General features: G+C 36.0%; 1 protein-coding gene across 1 annotated transcript in view; it reads left to right on the forward strand.

The window, feature by feature from the left end:
- Positions 1–18,976, forward strand: part of RYR3 (ryanodine receptor 3) — a 199,670-nt gene that overhangs the window by 99,677 nt on the left and 81,017 nt on the right. Inside the window, exons 38-46 of the mRNA XM_071558067.1 lie at positions 519–656; positions 2,680–2,953; positions 4,423–4,537; positions 7,568–7,700; positions 8,679–8,782; positions 10,844–10,979; positions 14,867–15,047; positions 15,514–15,619; positions 16,813–16,933. Coding sequence (XP_071414168.1) covers positions 519–656; positions 2,680–2,953; positions 4,423–4,537; positions 7,568–7,700; positions 8,679–8,782; positions 10,844–10,979; positions 14,867–15,047; positions 15,514–15,619; positions 16,813–16,933 — 1,308 coding nt within the window. The remainder of the gene's footprint in view (positions 1–518; positions 657–2,679; positions 2,954–4,422; positions 4,538–7,567; positions 7,701–8,678; positions 8,783–10,843; positions 10,980–14,866; positions 15,048–15,513; positions 15,620–16,812; positions 16,934–18,976) is intronic.

Below are 18,976 nucleotides of genomic sequence, written 5' to 3' on the forward strand. Positions count from 1 at the left end.
AAAGTGACATCCCATCTCATTGTATAGGTTTTCATGAAAAGCAGGTGTCACCCATATAGCCTCTGAATGTCTGCCTTCTTACAGCTTTCAATTCAGTTAATATGTATTATGATTCCTAAGTGTCTCAACTGAAAAATTGTACTATATTGTAAGATATAGCTATATATGTCTTTCTTTAGCTTACATTCTGTAATATGAAACAAAGGATCACATATGTAATCAAATATTACTCTGAGTCATATTAATTGCCATAGTAGACTCTTAAGAAGTACTACCTCTTTGGTCTTAATACTGTAAGCCTGGACATAAGGAGCACATGTAGTGAAAGGAAAATAATTTGAATGGTGCTACTGTAGCTAACATGTTAAAGCTGCTGCCCTTGCTACCTTTTTTATTTTCTTGTATGAAATTTGTGGTTAAAAAATTATTCCCATACATATTTTGATATTGTTTAAATGATGAAGGAGTTAAGTTCAAAGATTAAGCTTTGTTTCTAACCCGTTTTATTATCCACTAAGGTATTCCACTAGAAGAAGAGGAAGAAGAAGAGGAAGATTCCTCCTTGGCTGGCAAACTCCGTTCATTAATGTACAAAATCAAAGGTCCACCAAAAGCAGCAAAAGTGGAGCCTAAGGAGGAAGAAGAGAAATCTCCTAGTAAGTTTTCTTTCCACATAAATACTTCCATGATGCAAATGTTAAAAGTCACACAGTCAACAGGACCATGTTTTCTAATAAAATGAAAGTAGTGGCCACTATTATCCTTTCACTACTACTCTTCTATTTCCAATTTGCTCAGTTTGGAAAAAAGCTCTTGTACAGACCTGGAATGGTTAATTTGATTTCAGACTTAATAACTTCATCAAGAGTTGTGTTGAGATTATACAGCAAAGTTATATAATAACTCAGGACACCTCTTACATGATCTGCTTGCTCTGTAAAGCAAACGACAGTGTTTTTCCTGATCTGAAAGCATATTTCAGTCTCTTAAGTTTGCTACTATGTTCCAAGTACATTAAATCTTGTAATAATTTGATATGCTGCATGAAAGTGTTTAATTCTCCAGTGACTCATCTGTTAGCATCAGCTTTCTCTTAAATGGTAGCAGAACCTACTCAGTAGCTGAAAGTATCATTTCTTCAGGCTTCATGAGGATTCTATTGTCACTAACCAGGAAGCATTCAATCCTAAAGCCTCAGGGCACATGATGTTTGGTCCTTGAACAGAGCAGTTCACATATTTCATGTTTTATGGGTCAGTAGTTGTACAAATGATTCTACCGTGTCTGTATTTTTAGAAATTCCAGATAATCTCTTCAGGTTTGGGCTTATCCTTGGTGTGATGCATAGTACAAATGTGAACATGGATGAAGTAATTCAAAGCATGGTGAAATGTATATAAATATATGATATTATATCATATACTTGACTGTAGCTGGAGACTGTGAGATTTTTAGTCCATGTGTGCACTTCCTCTTTATGCACCAATAAATTTGGAATTCAGAGAGGAAAGGAAAAGAATGTTTGAGGTACCCCAATCCTCTTATATGCATGAAGAGGAGTGGTGGTGTGCATGACGTACCTGTGTCCAAGGTTAAAGTCTCTGGCCTCGAATGTCTGGTCACATACTCAGAATGTGAATATTCATAAGAAGGAGCTATTTTCTACAAATAAATCTTCTTTTCCTCTAAGCATGTGTTAACTTCTAATCACAAGTGGATTTTTACCTAAGGAGAGGAATGCCAGCAATTTAACCTAGTGTTAATGACAAATCAGTAAAATTTGGATTAAAAATGAGCTAGAACTCTGAGAATAAACACATGGAGGAAATAAATCAGTGTAAATAATAATTATGGGACTTCAGTTACTATCAAGTCAATATTGAAATAAAGCATAATATACCACAACACTAAGAACAGGTGGATCTATGAAGTTGAGAATTTTTTGTCCACAGAATAAAAGAATTTGTTTATTGAACAAAACCTCAGAATTAATGATGGGTTTGCATAAATACAATATTAACTGAACTTTAAAGGAGAACTGTAAGCAAGGAAAAGGATAATGTAGACATAAAACTGAATAGGTCTACACTAGCTATTAACACTTTTGTGATGCAAAGTGGGAGGGAAGTGTTCTTAACCACTGAAAGAACTTTGGAAAAGTCAAGGGATGTCTTTACTGGTAATAGAATAAAGAAATTTGCATTGTTTTAAGAGGAAGGATAATCCTGTTCTACTTGGTATCAACAAGGCCTCAAATAAGTTTCTAGGTTTCAGGTAAATTTCCTAAACTCTGGACTCAGAAAAATTGTTTTCAATGTCATTGACAGTGACTTGATGTAGAAATGAAGGATAAATTAAAAGTCTAAATGTGGCATTTAATTTCTGAGGATGATTCTTAGAGTCATGATCATCTAAGTGGTTTTCATTGTCAACAAGGCTGGTATTAACTTGAATGCTAAGTAGATGTTTATTTTTTTCACCTCTCAAGAACATCATATTTACTTCAAAAGATCTAAAAGTTGCTTTTCCTATTTAAAAACTCCTGTGCAGTCTGCTTGTTGTTTTTTGCTGTTCTACAACTGCCTTGTTGTTTACTGTTATGCAGCATTTTACTATAATACATGTTTTTGACGTTTTCTGTTGGAATAACTTGTAACATTTAATCTATTTTACTTTCAGCTACACTGAAAGAACTCATATCCCAGACCATGGTGCGCTGGTCCCAAGAAGATCAGATTCAAGATCCTGAATTAATTCGGATTATGTACAGCCTCCTTCGCAGGCAATATGACAGCATTGGGGAACTGCTGCAAGCTCTGCGGAAAGCATACACCATTAGTGCTGCCTCTGTGAACGACACCATCAATCTGCTTGCAGCACTGGGCCAGATTCGCTCACTTCTCAGTGTGAGGATGGGAAAAGAGGAGGAACTGCTGATGATTAATGGATTAGGGTATGGAATTAACATAATTTTATTTTTAAATTGGTATGAAGCTTTTTGTTGCATTAGTAAATCCAAGTGATCTCTCTAGCAGTATCAAATGGGTCAGTTTCTGTGAACTAAGGTATTATCTAAAGAAAAGGGACTCCTTTTACTGTAGCTAAGCCTAATGGTTAAACCCTCATCACAGTATGTATTTTAGCAGCTCTGGAGAAAGAGATCACTGAAGTCTTTGTTGGTGTCTATACTGCACCTTTCCCACAATTAAAGGTCATGTTATTTTTCATGCACGGTTGAATAAACTTGCTGGTGTCCTTTCAATTGGAAATTTGTGCAAGCAGTTAGGTAGAACCAGGAAAGTGGTGTTGTGAATTGAAATATTTCTAAGTAGTTGGTATTTATTATTTCACCATCAGTGGCAGCTTAAAGTATTTGAACATTGGAGACTGCCCTTTTCATCCTTGATTGCATTAGAATTATATGAAATTGCCTTTATATAACAACTGATGATATGAGAATATTTTCCTTCATCTTTGCTATGAAATTACCTCTGTTAAGTAGTGGTATTGTGGTGCATGCCTACATGTCTGTTATGTGAATACATGCTGGTCAGGCCACTTAATGTTTTAAGGGGCGGGGGGGAGTGGGGGGGTGGATCACAGAAAATCACTTGCTTTGATTAACAGGTTGTATCAAGAAAGAGAGAAAATTATAGGATGGTTACCTGAGAACTGCATCTTTTTATCTTTCTTCAACAATTGAACAATTAGTCTCCTTTACAACAATTGTAAGAAACCTCCATTATTCTTACTATTTCAATGTAAAAATTGAATCGTCTTTTGTAAAAATTTCAAAGACTGATCTCTTCATTTGAATTAATCATTAGTTAATATATGATGGTATTACCCAATTTGTCCCCAGTGCTGAATTTGTAAAGATGCTGAGAATTCCATGAGGGATAAAGGGTAAATTTTATCTAAAGGTGTCATGTGTATAGCCACCTTCCCACAGGTGCTGTATTGTTAGTCATCCATTCTCAGTTTTCTGTTTCTTTACAGCTGGCATGATGCCTGTTATTTGCCATGTGTTTTTAACTGGTTGTCCTAAAATGTTAGAAATCCTTGGATTATATTGAAGCACATCAGTTGTATTCTGGATTATGAAACCAATAGAGTGAATTCTAGAACATTTTTTTTTTTATTTATTGAAACAGAACTGTTGGAAGGTGCAATTTAGAGATGAGAAATGCCATTTGAAAAAATTTAAAAGTTAATATTCTTATTATGAAGAATCCACGAGAATCAGAGGAATAACAGCATAAATGTGAAATATTAGTTGTCAGGTGTTTTTGTATTATGCTGAAATCTAAGAATCTGGAATTATATTGCTGCAGTGAAAGCAGGTTTCTGAAGTAATACATCATTGACTTCAATTGAAGCAGGGTTTCTTAAAAGAAATTGTTGCCTTTTCTTCCGTTTTAGAGATATAATGAACAACAAGGTCTTTTATCAGCATCCTAACTTAATGAGAGTCTTGGGCATGCATGAGACTGTTATGGATGTGATGGTGAATGTGCTTGGAGGAGATAAATCTCAGGTAATTTCACCATAATTTTGTTATGTGTTTTGCATTTTGAACCTTTCCAAAAGTTTGTTAGGATGTTTAAGAAGGAAATGGTTATGTATCTTCCTCATGTAAGTTAGATTTTGCTTTTCCAAATGAAAATATTCGTTAGAGATAAAAGTGTCATATTTTTTATGGTGCTGGAGGGAGAAGCCCAGCTATCTAGGATTTGATTTTTAAAAAGTGAGTGAGATGTTTTATAGGTGTTTCATTTCTCTTGCAATATCATTATAATATACTTTGTTCTTATTTTAAATTAAAGGTACACTTTAGCTGCATTTATTGGAGATGTAGCTCTACTAGGAAAATATACCTCTTCATCTTAGATTAAGTAGCATTACCAATAAACTATAATAAGAGACTAACAACTAATTTTGAATGCTCAAATTCATGCACTCGAATTGAGCAATAATTTTCTTGCAGTTTTGTGTTCTCCCTTAGTGTTATGCTTGTGTGCTAAAGGCAGAGTGGCATAAATTCTGAGAAGCCTAACTGAAAATTTTCACAACTGAAGGAACTGAGAAGTGAAGCAGGCTTATTTTCTCTCTTCTTTTTGCTTATTCCTGTGTCTTAACCTGTTACCTCCATTCCAAAAAGAGGGGTCTCCTCTGATCCTAGTAATTTTGGTTATCTACAGTTCTTTTGCCTGGCTACTGATTCTTCTTACATATTTGAGACAGTTTCCATCCCATTTTACTACCATTTGCTTATCCTTTGTTTGTCAATGTTTCATTACTTGGTTGCCTTCCATGTGCAGCTGCATCTCCCTTTCTTTGCCTCTGTGGTCATAGAGCTCATATCATTCTTTTAAATACTTATACCTTGCATCTGACTATAGTGGCACAGTGTTACAAAGTATTCCGATACCAGTTTTAGTTTTTCTGTTTCATTTCAAGGCAAGTTGAAATTAATCATTACATGCTAATTTAGAGGTGTTACAATGCTGTGGTTCTGCTACAACTTGTAACTATAGTCAAAGGTGATAAAAAAACCCAAAACTCAAAACAACAACCCCACAATGCCTTCTAATGCCACAAAAACTGTTTTCATACAAAGTTTTAGTAACACAGGTCTACAAAAATACTTTACAGAAATTGCCATGATATCCTTCAAAGGAAATGCAGACCTAGAAAATTGCTTAGTAACCTGGTGTCATGGCACTAAATGTGTCTGGCCACCCAAAATGTTAGGTATCTCATGGAGATGTCTTTCTGTTCAGTGTTATATCTTCAAGAGATGGAAAGAGTAACCATGCAACATAGTCTCTGCTTTAGGGATTGGGCATTTTTCTAGGCTGTGGCAGCAGATGGTTTAAGCTAAATCTTCAGCTTCTTGGAATAAATTATTTTATCATGACATGTAGTGTCTCTGCAGGAATGGTGGGAAAGTAAAAACTTGTCGGTTCAAACTGAAAAAAAATTCATTTCAGGCTTTTTTCCAGCTGTTCTGTTAATAAGTGAGTCAGAAACAGAAGAGGATATCTGTGGAATCTGACGTGGCTGAGAGTATATATATACCTCAGAAGTATTTTGCTAGTATTGTCTAAAAAAATCCTGGAAAGGTACTTCATTTGTGAAATGTATATACCAAAAATAATTGGGCATCACAGTTATGTTTTAGTGCGTATGTTAATGCCTTCAATAGTTCTTTTAGAGCCTGTGTCTTTAGATCTTGTGATTTTGGTTGTTCATCCATTTGCAAAGACTCTTGAACAACATCCTGTTTGACTGTCAGAATTGAACCATTTTGCTTCAAAAGTCTTCATTAATGCTTGAAAGTTTTAGAATTCCATATTCATATACATTCCTGTCAATAATGAGGAGTTTCTGAAGTGATAATTTTAAACAGTATTGCTGTTATGATAGTTTTCTAAAGAAATTTATGTCACACTTTCTGTTAAAATGCCTGTAATCTGGGGAGTGGAAACTTCATGGAATGTTTCAATGAATGAATGAATGAATGAATTAATTAATTAATTAATTAAAGAGCAGGAATATTAGGCAATGCTGCTTGCACATAGTAACTCTTTATGTTTGAAATAGCAAATGAACTGCTTATATACCAAAACACCTTTGCCAAAGAAAAACTATGATTTATCAAGTCCCCAGAAGTTAGGAGGTACTTCTGTAAAGATAATACATATACAAAATTTAATTACATAATTACCTTCTTTGCAAGATTGTCTCATTAAGTGAAAAGTTTGTACTTAAAATGAATTAGAGTTTTGTAAAGAGAGTTTTGTTATAATAAAGTCTAAGTAGTATTTATAGTTGAAAGGTATGACTTGAAAGAGGGAGGATGTCAAAGAAAGAAAAAACCCAATGGTATTGTGATTAAAATGCTCAGCTATCACCTTGGGTATTATAGCATATGTATATATTATATGTGTATATGTGTATATATATGTATATATGTGTGTGTATATATATATGTATACACACATACTGTTGAGAATATATTCCTGCTTGTCTTTAAAGGGTGCAACCAAGATTCTTTTTAAAAAAAATTCTTGAAGGTAATGGATTTTGTCATTCATCTTGTGAATATCCTTAGGACATAGTTTTGAGGCACAGCTTGTTCATCTCAGATTTTATATTCTTACTGTAATATGGGAGGAGAAACTGAGGCTCTTCAATATTCTCTATTCTTCTATGATATATTTTTGGGGGTCAAACTTGGTGTTGTAATGCTGCTAAGATAGTGTGTTTGTATAATTACATTTGCTAGTCCGCAAATTGCTTTAATGAGAATTATTTCTGCATTTTTCCCCTTATATGTCCCCCATAGTCCTCTGCAAAATGATTTTTCCCCATTTTGGTGGCCTAATGAGCATGCATGTGAAAAGGAAATGCAGGTCCTTTCTTAAGTTAGAACCAAAGCAACTGTCAGGTGCTTATCATCTTGGTAACTTCGCTATGATTTCCAATTTAGAAGTGCAAGTAGAAGAATTGGAACAGATTGGTAATTAACATATTTCACTGCTTTGTCAACTTTCTTCTTCAGCAGATCGCTTTTCCTAAGATGGTGGCAAGCTGTTGTCGATTCCTGTGCTACTTCTGTCGAATTAGTCGTCAAAACCAGAAGGCCATGTTTGAGCATCTGAGCTACTTACTGGAAAACAGCAGTGTTGGACTGGGTATGTCATGTAGCTGTAACAGCTACAAGCAAGAGTAGAAGCAACTGTGCTATCACAAGACTAGTGTATAATTTTTATAGAAAGTTGAAATATGCTTAAATCACTTTGTGGTTTCACCTCTAAGTCTTTCTTTTTTTGATCAGTTTTGTTTCATCCTTGCGAGTCTGTGAATTGTATTAGAAACAGAGTAGTCTAAATCTGTGTTTTTAAATGCCTTGAAGAAATTACGATTAAACATAGCGTTTGACATTTTTTCTATTCAAAATCATAGTGATTCAAAATCTTCAGATTAAATTGACCTTTGATGGTGTTTGCCTGTTTCATGGTATCATTTTTCTTGTCTCTGCAATTTAGGCTACTGAAGTAAATTTCTGATTTTTCCTGGAAACTGAATGCATTTTTTTTTAAAGCACATGCATTAGATTTTTGTAACACGAGGGAAACTATTGCCTAGGTAGATGGCAATGAAAATAAGATATAACAAGGTAAGATAGTGTGTGATTTCACAGTGCTTTAGCTGCTCATGACTGCATTTGGCTATAATAAACACAGAAACTGGAAAAAGTTTAAAGAAAGAAAGCAGGTAACTGAAGTTTGAAATGTCTCTTTTGTCTAAATTTAGATATATTTTAAAATCTTGAATTGATAGGGCTGTGCAGAATTACATAGATAACATGTTGCTCTGCTAAAGAAATAGTCTTCCTCTGCTGTGCAATGATGTTAATACTGATTTTTCATCTGCATTTAAAACCAGTGTGGTTGAGTATGATTATAGATACGGATGTTAAGTCAGGAGAAAATTTCAGCATTTATTTTCACATTATTGAAAACAGTTGACCATGTTCTTGAATAAAGAATAGGCCTTCAATGTACTATCAATATATTTATGTTCTAGATTCCAGCATGATTGCTGCCCTCTGCTGCATGAATAGGATTATTGCAAACTCAGTTTCATTGTTTATTGACTTTCTCCTGCAGCATTTCCTTCAATGAGAGGTTCAACACCACTGGATGTTGCAGCAGCCTCTGTGATGGACAACAATGAGCTTGCACTGGCATTGGAGGAGCCAGACCTTGATAAGGTAAGTGGCCACTCTGACCTCTTGACCTGTTTAGGAAATGGTGTATTTGTGTAGAAGGGTTTAAAAGGGTAACTTTGAGCATATTAATTTTTGGATACTTACTCTAGGTATGTGCTGTTTCAAGGTAACACTGACTGAGCACTATCTTCCCTGATTTTGCTTTATGCTTGCTGACAATCACAGCAAAAGAGATTTATTTCTGTTTCTGCATCCTTTCACTATTGTTATCAAGTAGAAAGGATGACAAGAAAAAAGACATGAAACAGGAGAAAAGAATATCAAGAAACACTGTTTGCTGAGGAAAAAAATTGAGAATTAAGAAGAGAATGTGAAAAAATGAAACAGGTCTTTTGACTCAAATGATAGATATTGGTGGGAATGGAGGTTATAGGTCACAGAATGGAAGGGCAGGTACTTGAAGAGGAAAGGTGGAACAGAATTTTAAGAGCAGTTGCACTGGCAAACTGCATCCAGAACTCAAGTCATTGGCAGTGGTTAGGAATAAAGGGGAATGTGAGGAGAGGCAGGATGAACTGAAAATTGTGGTAAAATGTAAAAAATCACATGAAAGTTCTTTGTATATTACAGGAGAAAAACAGATTTAGTGGCAGAATATGGGTCCAGTCAGAAGAGTAGGAAAGCAGGGAAAGGAAGTGCTATGTGCTAGCACAGCACTGGGGTACTGAAAACAGAAGGAAGGGTTTTATATAAATGTAGGGAACAGCTAAGCATCTAAATGATAGCTTAGCATTGGCAAAATCTCTGTGCTCTGTGAGAGAATCCTATGATGAGAGTGAAACTGGTTGTGGGAGTGTTTGTGAACAGCATATGCTGTGGGAGAGGAGAAGTTGTGAAATTGAAATAAATGGGCATATTATGGGGATAGCTAAGAGAAGACAGAGACAAGAACATGAATGGAAAGGGCGTGAGACAGCACAGAAATATACTAGTTACGCAAAATTAGTATTAAGAAGAATTATCAATTCTGTATCACCTGCAAAGTTACTAAGAGTGCACTCTGCACTGTCAATAAAGAAATTAAATGGTATTGATATCAACCCTTGGGATACAACACTGGTGACTGGAACACTACCAGTGACTGTCTGATATTTTCATGGAAAGTACTGCAGAACAGGGGAAGTGATCACAGTGCCAAGCCTTACAAAGTTCAAGAACTGTTTGAACAGTATTCCTGAGCACATAGTGTGACTCGGGAATGGTCCTGTGCAGGGCTGGGAGTTAGACTTGATGATCATTGTGGGTCTCTTCCAACTCAGCATATTCTGTGATTCTGTAAACTGGATTTCACTGCTAGTCATCGACTGCATATTTTTTATTTACTGATTGCTTACCCTGTAATACGTGGCACTGTCCAACTGCTGAATGTTCAAACAGTAACATAATATCAACTGCAAGATAAGCTGTATTTAATGCTGGAAAATTAGGCTGTCTGTATCTTATACTGGGCTTCCCAAATTCGTCAGTCATTTTAACTGTACCAATGGTAATGTTTTGGCTCTAATATGTTACCTTTGCTGGGTCAATAACTTCATCTAGTGGGGTGTATGGATGTTATTCAGTAAATACATCCATATGCTCTGTAACAAGAGCAAAACAATACTGTCTAGCTATCAGTTGATGAACATGACAGGCATTCTCTATTCACAGAATGATACAGCATTTCTGTGTGACTGAAGTTTGTACTGTAAAGCCCCTGGTCAAAGCAAATAAATTACATGTAGACGACCTTACTTTTAAACTTTTGCCATTGGAAATTAAAACTGGATTCTACAATTTTTTTCTACTTTTCACATTCCACATTTGTTCATGTTGTATTTTTGTGTCATCATATAATTAGGTAACTTCAGATATAAATAGTGCTAGACTTTTCTCATCATCGTCAAAACAAACTATGACTGATAAAATAATGAGTTATACTGGTAGTTCCTTAAGTGAAAAAACGTTGTGCTTAAAAAAAATTACTATGCTCATTTTGTTTTGTAGCTATTTTCAGAAATCTATTTCTAAATACATGAATAAGTGATTGCTTCTGTATTGTAGGTTGTTACCTACCTGGCGGGTTGTGGCTTGCAGAGCTGTCCAGTATTACTGGCTAAAGGATATCCAGACATTGGATGGAACCCAATAGAGGGGGAACGTTACCTGTCGTTCTTACGATTTGCAGTTTTTGTTAACAGTAAGTGTAATTTCTTGCCATCCAAATTCCATCAAAAGTTTTCCTTGAAATTGCTTTCCTAACAAAAAAAATGCTAATAACTGAAGAGATGTTAATGCATACTCTTCTCATTACAAAAGCAAAATTTTTCTTATATGCTGATTATTGTTACTTTTTTTGAACCTTCCTGGTTGTATTTTTTTCTTGATCTTTTTGCAAATCACATAATATAGTAGATTAACCTGTTACAGTAGGAAATAATTTTAGGAATTCCTCTAGTATTTACATGTACTGCATACACTAGTTATAAACACAACCAATGAGCAGTGATTTTAGGCCTTTCTTGGACACTGTAACACTGGGAGATTTATCAGCTTATAATTAAGGCATTTTGCATTACAAAAAGCAAATTTCCTATAATCCACATTCCCATAATCCTGAGAGGTCAATGTTTGTAAAACTTCCTGTCTGTGTATCTTATATCTGATGTCTTCAAAAAAAGACAAAATCTTTTCCTTTGATAACTTGCTTCTGTGGGCAATTATGTTTTGCACTTTATAAGTAAATATGTTAAAATCAAATGTAGATTATCTGAATGACACTCAAGAACATCCCTCAGTTCAGGTGATTTTTTTTTTCATCAAAATAGTAATTTAGATTAGAGATTAGATGAGACCAAAAGATTTTTCAGTTCACCACATATTTGGTCTGTCAATAAGGAAAGTGTTTCAAAGGACAGATAGGGGAGGGAAAGGGAAGTAAATTTAAACAATGTAAATAAATGCTAGCAGTGCTCTAAAATTAGATGAAAACAACTCTGGCCTTTCACGTAATAATTTAGTTAGTACGAAGAGTAAACTTCAATGTATGGACTGCCAGTCAGTAGAATTAACTTTTAATTTGAAGTGTTTCTGTTTTATTTCTGAAAAACAGTTCTGGCTGGGATTTTGAATTTTCTCATTATGATGGGTTTGGGGACAGTTCTGCATGTTTGAAATCAGGTTACTAATTTCTCTGTGTCCTCTGCTTGAGAGCATAATTACAAGTATAAATTAGTAAAATATTGTGGGGGTTGAGATAAAAGCAACAATCACTCTTGTAAACACAATGAATGAGTTTTGGTTCTTGCTGATGAATCCTTGGAATAAGCAAAGTTTCTTTCTCCAGGCAAAATTCTTCATTAACTTGGCCTGTGAGGTAAATTAGAGCAGTCTGCAAGATATTAAAGCTATTCTCAACAGTTTGATATCCCATCAGATGGGAAATGAAAAAGAAATATATATACAGAGAAGGTCAGACTAAGATTCTAGTTACAAATTCTCTGAAAAGTCTGGAATTAAGGTTTAGAATAATTGAATTCTTTTGATTGGAAATGACACTTATGGGTTTGAAAATACCCTTAAGACCACTGAGTCCAACCATTAACCTAATACTGCCAAGTCCAGCACTAAAACATGTTCCTAAGCACAATGTCTACATTTCTGTTAAACAGCTTCAGAGATGGTGATTCCACAGTTTCCCTGGGCAGCCTGTCCCAATTCTTGACAACTCATTCACAGAAGACTATTTTCCTATCAATCTAAATCTCCTCTGGTACAACTTCAGACCATTTGCTCTCACCCTGTGTTCCATATCAAGATCATACCAGTGTTTTAAGTAGGAAAAATACAAGACTGACATGTTTAAAGTGTTTAGTTGCTCCTAGAGCCAGTCCCAGTTATCTCACCTACTGATGCCTTCAATAGACTCTGAATTGCTCGTAGCACCACTGCTGCTCTCAGCTAAACTGCAGTTTCTCTTCCTACTTTTTGGTGACTGCTAAAGCTACAGTATTCAGTTTAATATAACCTTGTTACTTGTCATTCTGTGCTAGTTTATTATTATAGCTTACATGTGAAATATAGATACTGATGATCCAGGCTACTGATATCACAAGTTCACTGACTCTGAATTACTTCTTTTCTTGTAATCTGTCTTCTTCCTACTTGTCCCATTAATTTTATATCATCCTACAGATTATCAGTATTCTTTATAAGGTAGCCACTGTGAATTTCCAAACAGTTGCATTTAACCACAAGCTAAACTTTTGACATAATTATTATTCCCATCATGCTTCCACGTGCCACTAAGTGCAGTCCACAAAGCAGTTAGTTACATGGAAAGAGTTTATTTGCATGAAGACTCCTTTTCCTAAAGACTTCTATTCAGCAAGCATCCAGATCACAACCCGTTCACATGCACTGAATATAGAGAATAGTTAAACTCACACTTTTCCCTTTTAAAGTATACATAAATTTTCCCACACATGACTCTTTTAAATGGGGTTGTTTCAGAAAAGCCATGACCTTTAAAATTGATCTTAATGAGTTTTTTATATATAAAAGATGAACTATCCAATTTCAAGCTTTAAATAACAAGAAACTTTAACAAATATTTAAATATGCAATAGAAAGAGTCAGAATATTTTACTCTAGGTATGTTTAACCTAAAATGCAATTTGTTTTACTGTGGTCATCTTGAGGAGACTAAACTCTGAGTTTTCCATTGATGAAATGCTAAGGAGATAAAGTTAACCAAAATTCCTTGCTTTAGTTGGCCCATTAAAAATCAAAGAGCTCTCACACCCTGGTCTGGCTGGGATGGAGTTAATTTTCTTCATAGCAACTTGTTTATTGATGCACTTTTTTACTTATGTCTAACAACATAGTGTTGATAACATACCAATGTTTTGAGTGTTGATGAGCAGTATTTGTGCAACATGAATGCTTTCTTCTTTGTTTTCATGCTCTATGGTTTTCCCTCCTTCCCTGGCCCCAGTGTAGGTTCAGGGTGGGCAAAGGTTGGGAGAGGACACAGGACACCAGTGGGACAGCTGGCCCATACCATGGCATTGTGCTCAGCAATAAAAGCTCAGGGAAGTGAGAAGGAAGAGGGGAACATTTGTGATTACAGTACTTGTCTTCGAAAACAACCATTATATATGCTGAGCCCCTTTCTAGGAACTGGGTAAACACCTGTCTGGGAAACAGTGAATGAATTTGTTGTTTTGCTTTGCTTGTGTGGTGGGCTGGCTGGATGACAGGTGTCCACCAAGGCTGCTCTATCAATCCCAAGTTTCTCATGGGTTCACAGCCTTTTTTCAGGCATCCACCAGCTCTGACGTGGGACTCCTCCACAGGCTGCAGGTGGATCTCTGCATCCCCATGGTCTTCCATGGGCTGCAGAGGCGCAGCTGCTTCACCATGATCTGCACCATGGGCTGCAGGGGAACCTCAACTCCAGCACCTGGAGCACCTCATCCCTCCTGTTCTCCACTGACCTTGGTGTCTGCAGAGTTGTTCCTCTTTTCTGGCCACAATTACATCTGCACAATAACTTATTTTTTTCCTTCTTAAATGTGTTACCACCATTCCTGATTGGCTCAGCCTTGGCCTTGGCATTAGCTCTGTCAGACATGGGGAGAGCTTCTGACAACTTCTCACAGAAGCTCTCCTGGAGCCCCACCCACTACCCAAACCTGGTCATGCAAACCCAATACATCTTACATGCACAGCTTTTCCTGTCTCTAGTAGACAGTCATTATCTCAATCATGAATCATCCCACCTTCCTTCTGTTTTCTCCCTGTTCTTTCCACCCACTCCAATAGCATTAACTAACCTCCTAAAGTGAACCATTCTAGATTGAGTGTAGGAAAACTTTTGCAAGGCAAGTCTTCATTCGAACTTTAAAACCTCAGTATAGTTTTGCTAAAGCATATCCAATGATGCCAACTTAATACATTTTTGCTTTTAACCACTAGAATGAGGATTTGTTTTATATTTTGTAAAATTTAGGGAAAAATGAAGTTCTCTTCTGACTTAAGGATACTTTTCAGGAGAAAGTATATATAGTGCTTTTTGGTCCTCAGGTGAAAGTGTTGAGGAAAATGCAAGCGTTGTTGTCAAGCTCCTTATTCGTCGACCAGAGTGTTTTGGGCCAGACCTTAGGGGAGAAGGAGGAAATGGTTTGCTGGCAGCTATGCAGGAAGCTATCAGGATATCAGAGAATCCTGCTCGTGACCTTCCTTCCCAGGCATATAAAAGAGAAGGGTAAGTAAATGTGAATGCTTGTTTGGCAAGTGATGATTTCATAGGTGGTTCAATCATGCTTACAATAAATTCATAATAGACCCTGTTGTGTAAGGCATTATACCAAACCAGAACATTAGAGAGATTCGCACCCAGGAACAGTTTTCATATGGAATTCATAACACATGAGCTAGATAAAAGTGGAATAAGAGTTACAGAGAGAGAGAAAAAGCCTGATGGACAAAGCAAAGGAGAAGGCTGCCGTGGAATGAAGCTAAGGTTAAGTAAAAGAGGAACTTTGGCGGCGCATGTAAAGTCACCTATTCCTGTTCAATTGCATGCTTTCTCTAGGCATGAAAACCCTGTAGTCGGGAGCCAAGGGGAATGAGTATGTCTGATTGATAGTCTCTGGATCATGTCTCTTGCTCCAGAAAAGAGCTATAAACTTTACATTAGCAAAATTGTTCACTGTTACTCTACTTTTTAGTGATGAGGAGGAGGAGGAAGAGGAGACTGTGCACATGGGCAATGCAATCATGTCATTTTACTCAGCTCTCATAGATTTACTTGGGCGCTGTGCACCAGAAATGCATGTAAGTTCATTTTTTCACTTGCTCAGAAAATGTAGGAGATTTGTAAACATAACTGTAAATGTGTAAGTAAACCTTTCTCTCTTTGAAGGCTTCTTCCCTTCAGAAGGTAGAATTTATTGCTTCTTGCTGTATCTATGTTGATATATTCCCTGCAAGCTGTTTATAAAGAATCATGGTCTTTTGATTCCCTTATGCTTTTTATTTGTCTAAAGTTTTGATTATTTTTATATGACTATGATATCCAAAAAAAATTGAACTTCTAGTGTTGCACAATTAACTCGTGCAATAAAAATTTCTGAAATTGGCCCTTTACTATTCTCTAGAAAGCCATAAAAATCACTTTCCTAAGAATGTGATACAGAGCTGCTTTTGTGTGCATTGATGAAATGTGGTGCCCACACCACTTGAATACATGGAAAAATATGTAAAATATCTATTTTGACTGTAACATCCATAGAAGCACCATAGAAGACTTGGTTTTAGTTAGACTGACTTTTGCTTTTCAGTACTTAAAATTCTTTAGTACTGTGAACCCAGATGAAAATATGTATCTTAATACAATAAGAAGGAAGAAGTTTGGCTTGTAGCCTCCCTACTTACTGCTACTAAAGCTATTAACTTTATTAGCTGCACATAGCTCTCTGTTGCCACAGACAGTAGTTTTATGTTAAGAAAATTACTGGTAGATTTTCAGACACAGGCTATGAATCCATAATTTCTCCAAGGAGTTGAAAGGAACTGGTCACCTCATTGTTGCAAATCGTTTTGAAATTTTTGTTGCATAGAAATAGGAGAAAAATGCATAGATATATCATGCAGGTTTGAATTCATTTGTAAAGTAAAGAAGCAAGCTCAAAACCTGGCAACTTAAGGTTTTGTTGGTAACATGAATATTTCAATAAGTTTGTTTCATCACCATATCTGATTGGTTTAGAAATCTTATCACTGTGGAGATTTTTTGTGTTATTGGAAATTTATAATATTGTGAGATCATTGTTATAATATCAAAATAAGAACAGATACAGAAGGAGGAACGCCTGAAAATTGACAACTTCATTAGAGTTCTCAGATAAATTGTATTTCTGTGAATTTTCTTCCAGTGCTTGGAAAAATCATATTAATACAAATATTTTGGTAAATTTTCTTATGACACTCAGTACTAAAACTCTTGATTGATAAACTTTTTCTAACAGCTTATTCAAAGTGGAAAAGGGGAAGCTATTCGAATCAGGTCTATCCTTCGATCTCTAGTGCCAACTGAAGATTTGGTTGGGATTATAAGTATACCACTAAAGCTGTCAACAGTTAACAAAGGTAACAACAATACTTTTATTAAACTACATATCTTTTATAAAAGTCTTTTGGCACATTAGCATTCAGCTGTAAAATAAAGCAATTTTGTTAGAGTTGGATACAAGCAGAGAATTGTTCTTCAAATTTTAATTGGATCTGTATCAATTAGAGCTGCTCCAATAGCACAGATATTTGCTCCTGTGGAGCACAGAACGTAAGAACATGAGAAATACTTTACAAGATCACACTAAAGGATTAGTACTTTATCTCCAGCAGTGACTGTAGAGATGCTACATCTTTAGGTAAAATGTGTGAGCTTAGGCTCAGTCACTTTGTATTTCCACATCATCCAGTCACTTGTTTAGAAAGATCAGTGTACCTCTCTGTCCATCAATACCTGTTTCTGGATGTGGTATCCAAGAATGTATCTATCTCCTTTAGAATAATGTCTGTATTATCAAATTCCTTTGGCAATAAGTTCTAGAAATTCACTATTTGCTACATTTTAAGCATTTAAAAACAAACCCAAACCCCACCCTTATATTCTACTAATTTTGATTAACACATTTGAATTGTAGTATTTTGGGATTTGGTGTATAGCAGTTCTTAATTCACCTTGTCAGCTACATTTATAATACTCTTAATCTCAGTTATATCCTTTCTCAGTCCTCATTTTGCAAAACTGAAGAATCTAAACTTTTCTTAGTCTCTGATCATAACTGCTCCATTACCTTAACTATTTTAGTTGCCTTAGGTGTACTTTTGCTTTATCTATTTTGCTTTATGTATGAATTTTCTGTTATGGATGGATGGATGGATGGATGGATAGATAGATAGACAGATAGCTATAAGTAGATATAAAACAGCAAAACGATGCCCTCTCCTGTATTCTAAATACCTGTTTCAGATGGTGCCCAATATCTTGTTGACTCATTTGTTGTTGCTACACATTGAGCCTTCTGCTCATCTGCTTGACTTCTGACATTTGGGAATTGCCACTCCCATGCCCTTAGGAGGTGATAGTCTGAAAAGCGACCAGTACTGATGGACCCCAGCACCCGCAAAAACACTTTCCCAGGAGATTTTACTTACTAATTTCCTGAGAAGCCTGAAGCCTGCTCTCCTCATGTTCAGAGTTGAGGTTTTGCTGACACTCTATTTCTGTACTTTTTCATCTTGTCCCAAAATAATTCCCCTTTTTATAATCAAGCTGATTAAATCCCTCTACCCTATTTCACCCATTCTTTTGAGACTGATATAGTGCTTTGAAATCTCTGCCTTCCTCACACAAGGTCCTCCCACAAAATGTAGGCAAGTTATCATGGAATTCTCTGACACATCATGAAGACACTCAGCTTAGTGCATAATACAGCAATCTCCCACTTGCACTGTCTGCTTTTTCATATCCTTGGTGACCCTGTCTACCACCAGAAAACCTTGTGTGCAATGGGACACACTAATTAGGGTGGAGTGGTTCTTCACTTAAAACATTGCCTTTCCTTCCCAGGCAAATTATTCAAGAGTTATGTCCACCTAAATACCTCAAGGGTTGCCACTGTGGAGTTGAGGCTTTGCTGCTGTGTTGTTACCCTGTTTCTCTTACTGCTGTGATTCATCTATTCTCTCCCCGGAGGAGAATAGAATTCTCTGAAGACCCAAACACAGTATTGTGTGTACACACAGAAGATGTGAAACCTCTGTGTGGACCTGCTAGTCTCTGCATCAAACTGCATAGCTTCTTACTGAACATGGATCCCTACCTATCACTGAGGTTGAGACTGAGTTTTTGTCAGTGGAACTAACAGCCTTCTTAACACTGCCTGCTAAAGGCAAGTCAGCAAAGACTCTTGAGCTTTCACCCTCTTTACTCTGGAACCCAAAACCAATTCCAAATCAGAATCCAGACTGCAGAGGTGTATTGATCATAAGTGTTCTTGCTTCTTAGGTGACTGTTGATTCTTTCCTAGAAGTGGTCTATATGGTTATCCAGGGAGAATTTATTTCCACAAAGTAATTTCCAAGGTAACCATAAAAAATGAGTTTTTCTATAAAGCATAAACTCAT

Source organism: Pithys albifrons, chromosome 6 (assembly GCF_047495875.1).
Source record: "Pithys albifrons albifrons isolate INPA30051 chromosome 6, PitAlb_v1, whole genome shotgun sequence".
Taxonomy (NCBI): Eukaryota; Metazoa; Chordata; class Aves; order Passeriformes; family Thamnophilidae; genus Pithys; species Pithys albifrons.